The sequence below is a fragment of the Panicum hallii genome, chromosome 9, assembly GCF_002211085.1.
Source record: "Panicum hallii strain FIL2 chromosome 9, PHallii_v3.1, whole genome shotgun sequence".
Taxonomy (NCBI): Eukaryota; Viridiplantae; Streptophyta; class Magnoliopsida; order Poales; family Poaceae; genus Panicum; species Panicum hallii.
In genome coordinates this window covers 73,572,938-73,586,704 of record NC_038050.1, presented here as the reverse complement: position 1 = coordinate 73,586,704, position 13,767 = coordinate 73,572,938, and the positions used below count along the sequence as shown (strand labels likewise).

Genomic DNA, 13,767 nt, shown 5'->3' with positions numbered 1-13,767 from the left:
TGGGCTCGTGGCTTGACGCCGCCGGCGTCGCCGGAGGACAAACAAGGCCATGGCGGAGCTGGTGAGAGTGCTCGCCGCCAGCCCCAGCGCTGTGATCTCCCCGTGCTTGCGACCTCTGCATGTTCGATTCGCTTGGGCGCGATCGCGCCATGTGATTGTGGATTGCAATGCAGGAGACGGTGGGGGTGCTGCGGCGGCTAGGCACGGGAGGGAGATCGAGGAGGCGGGCCTCACCGAGAGCGAGAGGGAGAGTGCCGCCCCAGCCTCCAGGGCCCCAACCGTCGTCGTCCTCTCTCACCACGTACGTGCCGTGCGTCTCGATCCTCCTCCCCCATTACCAGTTCCTCCATGGTTTGCTGCCTCATATTCCCAACCTGCAGCTGCACTGCTGTCAGCATGTACATCTGCTCATAATTAATCCGTTTATATTGCTACTTCCGCAATGATCTGTTAGCTTACGTCCCAGTTTCGACGGTTCTGAACAGACGGCGGTGCAAATGGTTAGCTCAACTCCAGTAAATTGTATTGCATAAGCATAGCTCCCACAATTTCACCTCACCTGTTGCCAGTAGCCCCCCCCCCCCCCCCCCTGATGACCTGCTCGCTTCATTTGTTGGCATTCAACTAATCTCATTTGTGGATCATGAGTCTCATTATTATCAATACCATCTCCTTATTTAATTGGAGTATAATTAATTGCTACATAGTTCACGATTAGCTTTGTTTGTAACCTCAAATTTTAAACTGCTGCAGGAGGGAGGCATGCTTCAAAAATTCCTGAGGGGCCTCTTCTCGCTATGGTCATGGGATCACGTCTTCCCCAAGTACAAAAGTGAAATAGTAAGAATACAAGAAATTCTTGTTGTCGTTGTGCAATGCTTGGTATGAATTTCTTGATCATGATGCCATAGGAGAAAGCCATATTGGAATTGCAGTTGCTGATGCAGCAGCTGATTACACAAAAAGTGAATCCGATCTTGTTTTGACTCAGCCTGTCCTGACACCTGTTTCTTCGGCTGTGCAGATCAGTAGGAAGGTTTGCCAAATGATGAAAAGCTATACTGTAAGCCATTCTGATGCATTTAATTAGAGGCTTCATTGCTCACAAGGTATTTTCTGTCTAGCTATAAATGGATACTCACTTGCAGTTTGTTGCCTTTTCCTGCATATATACACCATTTCATTTTTTTCTTGACGCACAGGAGAACTGCGCATCAATATATTAAGAAGAAGAATAAGGGGGTAAAGAGCCCCAAAACAAAACAAAAACTGTTACAGGATTGAAGGGCCTGTAACACACCCTTAGAGGACACTCTAAGCTGTCTCTTAAGAAAAAACCTAGGCAGGACCAGACCACAATATACACCATTTCATCAACAGTCCATCTTGTGAGTTCAAATTATGATTAACTTTGACAATCCTTCTAAAGTACAGGGTTATGCAAGGCTAACTCTAGTCGTTAATTTTAATGAAGTTTGGTGTCCGTGTCATTTTACATTTATGGGACTTCGTCATGTCAAGTATCCTAGCTTTGGTGGTCGCCTCTTGTCATTATTGTGAACATCAATTCCAAAAACCGCGACCTTTCTTTATAGACACATTGTACCTTTCTTTACTTTTCTCTTTCTATTTTCTATTTCCCCTTGCAATGTTATTTGAAATGGTGAAATTGAACAAGTCAACAGCTAGATGGAGAGTTCAGAAAATCATTGCAAGTGGTGCTGCTTTTGGAAGCTACATAGTTCTTAGTACAGCCATTTTTTACGGGGTTGCAGAACTGCAGACCCTTTGTCAGTGATTGCTTTTTCCTTCTGACGAAAGATAACTTCTTTTGGCTTTGAGGTGGCAGTGAGCTAATGATTTAGCACTTGGACAGTGTAAATCCAAAGATAAATCACTAATGGGCCCTGATGAAGAAATCAATGCTGTTTTGTTCCTTCAGATGAGCATAGTGAACCAGGCTATTGCACTCTTTGTTCATTCTGATGATTGCTGCCTCATCAGATGTCCTGGGCCTTTCATCACATTTGCCTTTGTTGTTTCCCAGATGGTGAGTGGTCGTTCCTTTTCTTGGCTGCATTGCTGAAATCCATGGTTTCTGCATGTTTTCTTTTGGGTAGTGCCATAATTTAGTATAGGGTCATTGTGTTTGTGGCTAGCAACAATGTTATAACAACGGCGGATGTCCATAGTTTTTTTTGTTGAAACAGATGTCCATAGTTGGGTTCATTCTGTCAAGAAAGTAGAAAACAGTGAAATTTAGTACTTGACATTTATATGTACAAGAACCATTAAAACAGTTATTTTTCTTTGAGGTGGCAACCCTTAAAGCTGTCTATAGCGACTTGAACTTTGCACTAGCAAAGAGCGTTGGCTGTTTTAGGGCTGGATTGATATGGTTATACAACTTACTCCTGCTTTTGACCCTTGTTTTAATTTGTAAGTTGCTGGGTTGAATGCTAGAGTTTGCAAATTATTAAATTTTATTTTCCATATTCCATTACTTATCTTTTGCAGAAAGCATAAATTTTCTGTTATTTGACAGTTCACAAATTGAGACGCTCAAAGATGACTAGTGAAAAATTGTTGACAATATGCATGCAATCAGCCATTCTACGCATAGTTGTTCTCTGGTGCGACACTCAAAGATGACTAGTGAAAAATTGTTGACAATATGCATGCAATCAGTCATTCTATGCATAGTTGTTCTCTGGTGTTCGTATGTGATACTTGATGTTAGGGTACAACAGCCAGTCTTCAGTTGGATTGATCGAATGCATTGCTGTGACCTTTCGTTTTTGGAGTGTATCCCCTGTAAATCTCTCAAGTAAAGAAATATCTGCCAGAAGATTTTCCATCTGACCGACCCTTCATGATTCAGTTTACAGCTGTGAAGTCACTACTTTATGTTAGTAAGATTAAAAATTTTGCTGGAGCTACAGAATGTTCATTGATTTACTCTATGCTCTACAGTCAAGAAGCAATATGTTTGGAAGAGAAATATGTAATGCCCCCTATTCTAGAACACATACAGACATACAGTACCCTGAAAGTTGAGCATGCTATCTTTTGGATCAATGTTACGCTTGTAACAGATTGATTAAACCTGAAGAAACTAGCTTGTCCATTCTTAACATTTTACTTCTTTTTTTTCTATGCAATTCCATTTTTGTCAGTTTTCTTTATCTACTCATTTTAACATTTCTTGTTTCCATGTAGAAGTATATTCCACTTTCTACTCACTGTTCTATTTGTTAGTATAGCATGTTGCAGATTTCAGCCCTTTCAGATTTTTGTTCTATTTTCCTCTACCATATTGAGCTGAAAGGAGTTTATCTCCAGCACTGGATCAATAATGAAAGTTGAAGGCTGAAAAATTAAACTTTCCTGAGTGTGGATGGGGCAAACAAATCTCTGGCTTATAACTGGCTAAAATCTATGCGATCTGTTTTTGGTTTACGAAACATGCAATCTTATTATTTATGATGATATGAAAATGTCCAAGAAAAGCTACCTGTGATCTCCTGTAAAATTCTCTAAAGAAAGTATGAGGATAATATTTCATTGACCTTCAGATTGTTACTTGATCAGGTAATTGCATCCGCTAATAGTACCGTGACACAATCTTCAAGCCCTCTATAAATACTATCAATTTTCAAGTGGTGTTTAGATATCTTATCTTCGTAGATTTAAAATTATTTAGTGTTTACAGTGGCAATCGAGCAGGTCATGCGTGACCCAGGTGGCTGCTGGAGTCTGCAGGAACTGCTGTGCATATGCATCAATTGGTTCCTGCCTCAGTAGTTTTATGGTGGTGCAGTCAGCAAGCCTCACGATCACATTGGCAGGTGAGTTTCCAGCATCACCCTTACAATTGTTATTATTTTGTGAATATCTATACGTATGCAAAATGTGTTGTCGCATGCAGAGGGCCAGTTCTCATGAGAATTTTAAAATATTATGCAATTATTTATGCAGTGGAGAAATGTGTTGTCACATGCAGGCTTAGTCCATTCCAATAGCAATGTTTCCATTTTGTAGAGGACAACAGCAATGTTGCATCATCCTTGAAAGTATAGGTACTTGTGAATTTATAAATGTGTTGTCGGATGGCCATTGGAGTAGAGAGTAACAACGTTTGGATCATCCTATGAAGTATTGAAGAGGGGTAGTTAGGAAGATATCAAGAAATATAGGAGAAACTAACTTTGGATTGGTTAGGAGATTCCTGTCAGGGAAAAGGTACATTAAATGTTGCTTTTAGTTGACCTTTTGCCCCTATATTAATGCCAATGAGAAGCGTATGCTCATGAGATATTTTCTCATGTGTTCTATTCCTTTTTTCTTTTGAGCTGTTCTATTCTGAGAGAATATAAGACTTCTGAATTGAGTTGCAAGTATCTAAGACTGAAAACATAAAGGCACACATGGCACAATGCAAGATATTTCTTAGAGACATCAGCTTTTTAGTCATAAATTAGAGGGTCAGAATTCACATACTGTAATTTAAGCAACATCAATATACTAGCTTAGCATTATATATTCTCTAAGAAACTTTAATATACTAGCTTTAACACACACACCCCACCCCCACCCCCTCCTCTTTCTGTATCCACTGGAGAATTTTACAACAGAGTATTCAGCGTTGTGTACTATTACCCTTTCGGCAATATAAACGGCCAGCCAATCAAAGTCCTACAGACTACTAATTAGCTTGAGTTTAACGAGACTGTAAGAAAGCACTATTGTCAGCTACCACTACGCATGCATGAAAATTCGATTCTAGCGTCATGTCTAGTTAGCTGCTTAAATGAAGAACATCCATATATACATATATATATATACATATATATATATATATACATATATATATATTTGTGGCACAGAATGTGTGTGTGTGTATATATATATATACACACACACACATCCGTATACACCATTCATAGGCACAGGAACGGTAACAAATATTTGTGGTCTATTTTTTTATGGTATTTGTGGTCTACTTGGGTGCAAGGGCCTAGCACAGCAAAATGATTGGTGTTTAGTGAAATATGAGGCTAGCTGACGGATGGATGCAAAAGTAAAATTATGTCACTATTGCGCATCACAGCTTGTACCTGCAACGTATTGCTCAGATAGTTCTGTAATCGGTCTCTCCTTTTTTTTTGCAGAGAAGGACTGATCTCTGATAGTGGGATTCTTCCTTTTCTTTTATAAAGGTCAGTGAGATTGAGAAAGAGACGCAATCATATACCAATTCTCAAGAGGACAAAGGACCTGGTTCCAGGTTTCTTGGTTTCAAACTCCAACTGCCTCCAACACCTTTCTTCCAATGCTGCGCCAACAGGTATATATATACCAAGCAACCATCAGATAGGAGCTGCCAACTGGCCAATTCTTTTTCAACCAGGTAATTAGTTAGAAAGGCAATTGATCAATATTTATATATACTTTGATTTGAAGACCACATGCATGCATATATATTCTTCGGGCAGCTGACAGTGCATTGCTTAGAACACTATCTTGCCTTTTGCCTCGCGCTCAGTACTGCATCTGCATGCATGCTGAGATGACCAATATTGGTTATCAGTGCTGCATGCCTCCCCCTCCACAATCACAGTAATAGTCTGGAGGTCTTAGAAACGCTTTGGACACACCACAGGCACATATACGGATCTAATACAAATACAAGTAGTACTGTAGGTACAATTATACTCGCAAGTACGTATACGACGCCACGCTGCTAACAACATATATACGTATGCGTATGTGGTATTCCAGGTTGCATTGAACCCGACAAGGCCATGAAATGCATGCAGATCAGGCCGGCGTTGATGCATGGTGGCTGACGGACGGACGGCGGCAGTCTGGACTAGACGTTGATCTTGCCGATGAGGGGGATGCCGATGGCGGTGACGATGAGGGTGGAGGGGACGCCGAAGACGATGTGGTTCCAGAAGGTGAGGTCATAAGCGTTGCGCGGCGCCCGGCGCGCCTGTTCACACACGATCAGGTTCGCTGCCGATCCCAGAAGAGATAGGTTACCCGCTACCGTGCTCACCCACGCCAGCAGCAGCCACGATCGCGTCACCGCCGCCGGGGAGATCAGCGCCGCCGCGGCGGCCACCTCCCCGCCCATCAGCAGCACTGCCAGCACCGCACCGACAACCAAGGTCAGGTCAGGTCACATCACAACTCCATCCACAAATAAAAAAATTCCATTATGCATATATACATGCTGCACTAGCTGATGACGATCTTGTCAAAAGAATATTAGTGCCCATCTATTCTACCTATCTCGCTCTTAGTAAATATAATAGCCCAGCTGTCTGTTAAGATTCTACTAACTGCTAAAGAACGACCATGGATGCATGTTGCATGATCATCCTTGGTTACTTTAGCATTTTTTCCCCTTCTTTGGCCTCGATCGAATATGTTTGATTCGATCCCTTTCTAGCTAATGGCACACGTACGTACTATGATCATGATAGATCAGCTGTCCTTCTCGAAAAATATATGTGCATGCTAGCTACATACGTATAAGCAGCAGGGTACGCAGTAATTAATAGCTTATCAAGGCTAGCTGGAGGTGTACCCTTTCTAGCTAGCTAGTAGCTACATACATATATAATTAAGCAAGCAGCAGCAGGCCGAGGACGTACCGGTGGGGACGTTGGAAGCGAGGTTGGAGAGCAGGAGGATGATGACGGAGAGCACGGAGATGCCGCCGACGCTGTTCACCTTGGAGTAGGGCGCCATGAAGTTCCAGATGGCCCCGGGCAGCCCCGTCTTGTTGAAGCCGCTCACCGTGATGAACATGCCGGAGAAGAAGACCAGCAGCGAGTAGGACACCTTGTCCAGGCACGGCTCGGCGTCGCGGAAGTCCACCACGACCAGGGCGATGGCGGTGGTGATGGCGGTCCAGGACATGTTAAGCCCAACCATGTAGGCGATCACCATGCCGACAGTGACGATGTAGGCGAAGCTCTTGAGGAAGAGCTTCCTGCGCACCTCCGTGCACTGCATGAACCAGGGGTGCTTGGTTGAGATGTCCTCTGTCATCAACGGCGAGCAGTATCCTCCTCCGTTGGTCCTCAGCTTGGGGCTCTTCATGAGCTGCAGCTGCCCCGGGGACGGGGAGGGAGTCTTTGACGCCGCCGCCAGGCCCTCCTCGACGGCCTCCATCTGCTTGTCGTCAGGGCCGCTGGTCCCGGCGAGGTCCTTCCAGTACATGCAGAGGAGCATGACCATGTTGACGGCCATGCCGGCGAGCATGGCGGGCAGGATGCCCAGGAGGAACTTGGGGAAGGGGATCTTGCTGTTGAAGGCGATGACGAGGTTCTGGGGGTTGCCGATGGGCGTGGCGCTGGAGCCTATGTTGGCGCTGGAGGCGAGCGCGAGCAGAAAGGGCTTGGCGGGCAGGTTGCGCTCGGCGGCGAGCTCCAGCACGAACTCGGTGAGCACGACGCAGCAGGTGTCGTTGGTGAAGAGGGCGCTGGCGAGCGCGGTGACGATGCAGACGCGGCAGAGCAGGTCGCGGCCTCCCTGGCTCTTCCAGGCGAGCAGGGTGCCCAGGTGCTTGAACATGCCGGCGTTCTTGAGATAGGTGCCGACCACCATGGTGGCGAAGAGCAGGCCGAGGATGGGCAGGTCGACGGAGGCGTAGGCGTCGTCGGGGCTGATCACGTGGAAGATGATCATGAGCACGGCGCTGAGAAGGGCTCCGGCCGTGCGGCCGATGGGCATGAAGGGCACCGACGGGAAGACCGCCAGCACCCAGAACACGCCGAAGGCGATGGAGCCGAGCACCACCTTGGACACAGATGCGAGAGCCATGATCTGATCTTCTTCTTTCTCGATCTGCTTCTTGAATATATATAATTACTACTGAGTCGATGATCTGGGTGTGCTAGCTAGCTATATATCCTTAGTCGTCACAGCAGCTCGCTGGTAAATCTAGCTAGCTAGCTATCATCAGGCGGCGCACCCCTTACTTGCTTTGGCAAGTGATGGATGGGTACTGAGTGATCAGTGTGCTGCTGCGGACGGGAAGAGAGCCTTCTTCTCGCGGCTATAAATAGAAGGAGCTAGCCGATCAAAGGAGATGGAGCTGTTGCTCCATCGTCTGCTGATGTCATGTATAGCTAGGGTGACATCATGCGTGCATACTCATCTGGCCCGGCTGGGCTTCTTTGTTGGCCGGCTGGCCTGCATGCTGAGAGTCAAATAATTAGCATAATGCATGAGATCAGAGTTAAGGCCGGGTAACGTAAAGTAATAAGCAGCTAGCTAGCTGCATGCTGATGCGTCGTCGGTCGGTAACTCAGCAGGCACTCTGATATTACTGGCCCGAAAGCACCTTCTCAAGTATATTATTACAGATTTACAGATACATACATACATATATACATACATACAAGCTAATAAGACGCGCGAGGCCGGGTAATAACCGGCCGTACGCATGGATCGGAACGGCTAGCTGGCACCTAGACAGCACGCAGATGGAGTTAAGCGTGTCATCAGTAGTGCACACATGGACGCATGACGCATGATCGATTACTACTAGCGTCCAACGGTGTTCATCACCAGAGGTAACATTCAGCAATAATCTCTGATAGATAGCTTGTTCGTTCCGCAATCAGTGAGTCACAGCAGCAATGCAAGCTCTCTGCTGATAGTCTGATAGATGGAGCAGTTAAGCTCGTGTTATTAATCAAAACAAATGTACTCTTGCAGAGTTGCACTACCACTTCCGCGCTCACGCGTCACTACTGCCTCATCTTGTTAAAGTATGCTTGCCAAGTTGCCCATCGATTGCTTTGCTTATTTGAGCATGCAGACTGTCAACTTCTTCACCTAGCTAGCTAGTTTCACTTGACATTATTAATTGTCAACAAGCTAGTTATATATGTATGCCATGATTAGGGCCGTGGAGAGCCGATACTTGCAGGCGATTGGCCCAGCCGTATCTGCAGCAGAATAAACTAGACTGATGTGTCGATTGATCCGGCCGTGCGGACCTCTCCAGCCCTTATTCAACACATTTGATTTCATTTCATTTCATTTCATCTCATCTCGTGGTTGACGTGACACATGTCTCCATCCTGGCTAGCTTTATGGCCAATAGGACAAGCACAGCATATGTACGTGAGTATGTCGTATGTATGTCTAGCCACCTCATTTGCATTTACCTTCCTCTTTATTATATATGCCACCTGCTCCTTAATTCAGGCTTTCAACAGTGCCAGCAGCAGATTCTTATTATCTCCTCCTCGTTTTAATTTGACAGCTGGATCGGAAGAACAAAGGCGAGAGCATAGTAACCAAGTACATTTTGCCTGGCAGTTGTGTCGACATTCTGTTGGACTTGGTTGGAGTATAAAAGAATTTAAAGCTTTTAAATCTGGAGGATATATGTAGTGTGTGCTCAAGGTATTTGTTCAGTCCGGGTGCACTCAAACAGTACTCCAAGCAGCAGGACATGCCGTACGGTGGCACCGCGAGGGCCACTAGCTCAAGATCAAAGGTGAACTGCTAGCTTTTATCGATATAAATAAATCCTCTTCCATTTTTGGCCAACCTTTTTTTCTATTGAAACTGATGTTGATCGTATATAATCTGGCGGCATCAAACGACGTCAAACCCACCTACTCCAACTGGAAAGAAATGCTCCTAGCTTAGCTTTTGAGTGCAATTATTTGCCACACTAAACACAAGTGGACACTTCATTAATTGTGTGAAGAAAATATTGAATAGGTGCTACAAATTTTCTAGATATATTAGTGGTGTGAATTACACTGTCTGTGTCGCTGCCGACCTGATATTTATTTATGATGCATACACTTAGCTGGTGTACGTAGTTTGATCTGCACCGTACCCCGGACTACTCGTGCTCGCCATTACATCTATTTGATATTAACCAACTACGTAAGTCTGCTTCTAGTCTTGGTAGCAGTTACTGATTACAAAAGATATGCATTGTTAAAGGAACCATATATATAGTTTATAGCCAAGCTGCCAGTAAGGAAATCAAACAAGAGCGAAAAGAGCCTGGAAGTGGAGGGCGTCAAAGAAATATCTGCACCCATGAATTGAAGTAGCCAAGAGAATGAATCTTTGACAAAGTTGAAATGTAGTTCTGCTACGTACTGAGCTACTTATTACCTTCACTGCTCACTCTTTAATAGGCATGGTCCTAAATTCCCAAATGCTCTGCTACATACTACTACCTTCTATCTAGAGACTAGAATTGCCCCTCTTCATGCAAATGAAACATAAATATAGCCAAGATGATCCATCATTGTTCAAAGATGATAGATATGAGTGGACTGCATGCATAAAAGCACATTGCTTTGGTCTTTTTGGCGAGGAAAAAGAAAAACCTAAACTTGATTAAGGCATGTATTATTTCCATCTCTGCATCGATCTATCCTTTGACAGTGCATGTATTTCCATCGGATCAGATGGTGGTTTTTTTATTTATGCCCGGATATGAATAATTGGTTAATTAGTGCATGCAGGGGAACGACTATATATTGTAGGCTGACATAATCGACATCTTACAAATGTAAAAAGGAAAGAAATATTGACGTCTGACAGTTACAGAACACAGGTTATGTGTTGGCATGGGCGCCATCCTACTATTGCAAGGTCACTGGGCATTATTACTAGGTAGGTAGCCCAGGTGCCGACGGTTTACTGGCGGAAAGCTTGTGATCGAACATGGCGGACGATCACAGCCGCTGGTATTGTATATGCAGTAGAGTAGAAGTGAGAGTTAGCTGCATGCATGGGTGATTGAACACATCAAGATGCAGAATAATCAACACGCAGATCATCATGTCGTCGCAGCTTAGCTAGCTGATGGTGAATGCATGGCTGCCGGCGCTTGAGGTGAGATATGCTCTCATCCACGCAATTGCTATACTGCTACGCGTACTGCTTGATTAGCTAGCGCCTGTATATAAATTTGGAGTTTTATTTGGACAGTCAACAGAGCTAATTAAGCTAGCTGCAGAGACATTCGTCGTCGTTCAGAACTTATTCTCTTCCCCTTTTCTTTTTTCTTCTTTCTAAAGCCTAATGCTAAGCTAGCTACACATGCATTATTCTGCTGCCATCTAGTCCCAGTCCCAGCAGGTAAATGCATAATTTGGTGCCGTGGATCTGTGCTTTCACCTGCAGATAGCTAGCTGCAGGTGACTTCTTGCTATATGCATGTTGAGTTCCATCAGATGCATATAGAGATCATGCATGTTTGCTATTGCTAAAGGCTGAGGCTGAGGCTGAGGCTGAGCAGGGTAGGCAGATTTAGTGCATACATCGTCACATCTAATCTAGCTAGCGGGGCAGGCAGGAAGGCAGGCAACGCAAGCCCCCCTTTTGCTGGAAACCTCTCCTGCCTCTTATTTGCCCGCCCGCCCCCTGTACTTAGCTTGATGCATGCTGTTCCGAATGATTTCTTTTTTAAAAAAAAAACTAAGGTCGCCCAGCTACTTACTATTGGTAGGTAGGTAGACTTTATTTGTGCCCCACGGGAAGCTATATAAGTATATTGATTAGCATATAAAAATGTGTATATATTATACATCATATGCATTTTATAATAACATAGTACTTGTCGGTTGAGGACTTCAGTCTTTTTCTACTTTACTCGCCAAAGGCTAATTCTAAATGCTAATTCCGGGTTCGGACCCTTAACTCAACGTACAGCCACCCGGATTCCGATTAGGACTTTGATTGACGGATCAAGAAATCATTGATTGTTTTAGTAATAAATAAAGATAGAGATAGAGATAGAGATAGAGATAGAGCGAGGCATCATATATATATATATATATATATATATATATATATATATATATATATATATATGTATGTATGTATGTATGTATGTATGTATGTATGTATGTATGTATGTATGTATGTATATCATCGTTTTTGTTTTCACAGTATGTAGAATCAACAAGGGCGGATGCAAGCAATTTCTTTTTGATGCCCCGGATCATGCATGCATATTTTTCAGGTGACGGATCGGATCGGATGGACAGCAAATGAGTTAGTTGATGGCAGTCTTCCTTGTTCCATCACCGACGATATATATTAGGGAAAAGATTTACACTCTCGAACTATCGCAAAAAGTCCGATTTTCAACCTTCAACTACAAAATTGGATAATATAGGCCATTCAACTATCGAAACGGTGCAAATTTGGTCCTTTAGGTGGTTTTAAAGGTGATTTTTTATTTTATAAAAATTAAAAATATACAATTTTAAACTAAAAATTTATAAGTAATTCATTTTAAATCAAAAAATATGAAATGAGTATCAAAAAGTTTCTAAAAATATAACTTATCCGTTTTTTTATGTTCATAGTATTTGGTTGCTTGTATTTATACCTATTATTTTTGAATAAATAAGTTTTAGATAGAGCAATAATACATAGGCTGTATTTTTAGAAAAATTTTGATACTAGTTTCATATTTTTCTAATTTAAAATGGATTAGTTTTGACTTTTTAGATCTCATTAGAATTTTTAAAAAAATTAAAAAATATATATATAATCACCTTTGAAACCATATAAAAGGGCCAAATCTGCACGGCTTCGATAGTTGGATGGCCTATGTTATCCGATTTTTTAGTTGAAGGTTGAAAATCAGACTTTTTCGATAATTTGATAGTGTAAACCGAATTTGTTTTTATGCATGCATGCTTCGTCCCAGGGGCATTCACCGCTGTCCGATAGATAGATCCGGCTGTCGGCGTGAGATCGACCCGACTGGTGGCAATGCCAATCAACGGGCATCTTCTTCTTCTTGCTTTTCATTAGCAACGAGAATGGGCGGCGGAAGATGATGCATGGGATCCATCCATCGGCGGCGCTTAATGAAAGCAGCACGCATCAGACCATCAGCTCGCTCGCGAAGCCGGCGGGTGCGCTGGTCGGATGGATGGGCCAGTCCGACTTTTGACCCGGCCGGGGCGGGGTCATTTATATTTATACTGACGCCTGCATCTGCTGCTGCTCAGCATGGCCCATGGGCCGAGGCCGTGTTCCAACTGGGCCAGGATAAGCAAGCCTATTGCTCATTGCTAGCTAGCTAGCTAGCTACACACTATTTTGCTGTCATCTTGAGAGAGCAAGAGTTGCATGAGTTGCAAGGTCGATGCATGCGCAGGTGGATGCAGCTAAAGGAATTGAGCTTTTCATCACAATAATTCAGAAAACTAGTTCCGATCCTTTTCTGTGTTATCCTACTTACATCGGCCCACACGATCCATGCACACGCATGCATGTGACGAGAACGATATCAGTAAATAATACTTCCCATAACCTAACTTTTATTGTGTAGATTTACCCAAAACGACCAACATTACGCAATAACGACAACAACGCACGCACGGTACTACCGGTATCCCCTACTTAATTTAATTTGTCCGTATAAAACAAGCTATAAACTTGCACTGAGCCGGGTCACATCCATCCGTCGGGTGCGCACAGCAGCTAGCAGCAGATCACGTACGTGTTGAGTCGTTCCTTAATTCAGTCTCATGATCAGGAGATGGAATGAAGAATCATCAGATCGACAGTACCGTATTTATTTACAACGTATCTTGGTTGGTTCTTCATTCACCTCATGAGACAGTATGTATAAATGTGCATGCGAAATTAAACAAGCAACCATGCATCATCTCATCTGATGAAGCAATTAAATGAAAAGCTTTATTTTGCTTTCATCCGAAGAAAGAGGAGTCTGATAATAAAAGA

At 43.5% G+C, this 13,767-nt stretch overlaps 1 protein-coding gene and 2 long non-coding RNA genes across 7 annotated transcripts; 2 read left to right on the top strand and 1 right to left on the bottom strand.

The window, feature by feature from the left end:
• Positions 1 to 36: 36 nt before the first annotated feature.
• On the top strand, positions 37 to 5,392 carry LOC112878218. 5 transcript variants are annotated; one of them, XR_003225660.1, is made up of 6 exons: positions 37 to 301; positions 754 to 840; positions 1,025 to 1,109; positions 1,203 to 3,848; positions 5,172 to 5,219; positions 5,348 to 5,392. It is a non-coding gene; the product is annotated as an uncharacterized LOC112878218 (long non-coding RNA). The 5 variants fall into 5 exon arrangements; XR_003225658.1 differs by lacking the exon at positions 5,348 to 5,392 and having other exon boundaries at positions 1,203 to 2,050; positions 2,546 to 3,848; positions 5,172 to 5,318; XR_003225661.1 differs by lacking the exon at positions 5,348 to 5,392 and having other exon boundaries at positions 1,203 to 3,591; positions 3,713 to 3,848; positions 5,172 to 5,318.
• Positions 5,393 to 5,430: 38 nt separating this feature from the next.
• Positions 5,431 to 8,034, bottom strand: LOC112878217 (silicon efflux transporter LSI2). Its single transcript, XM_025942650.1, has 2 exons — positions 6,663 to 8,034; positions 5,431 to 6,147 (listed from the first exon to the last, which is right to left on the bottom strand). Exons 1-2 carry the CDS (start codon positions 7,834 to 7,836, stop codon positions 5,873 to 5,875), a joined length of 1,449 nt encoding a protein of 482 aa, XP_025798435.1. The 5' UTR covers positions 7,837 to 8,034; the 3' UTR covers positions 5,431 to 5,872.
• Positions 5,917 to 9,566, top strand: LOC112878219. Its single transcript, XR_003225662.1, has 2 exons — positions 5,917 to 6,178; positions 9,290 to 9,566. It is a non-coding gene; the product is annotated as an uncharacterized LOC112878219 (long non-coding RNA).
• Positions 9,567 to 13,767: the final 4,201 nt, after the last annotated feature.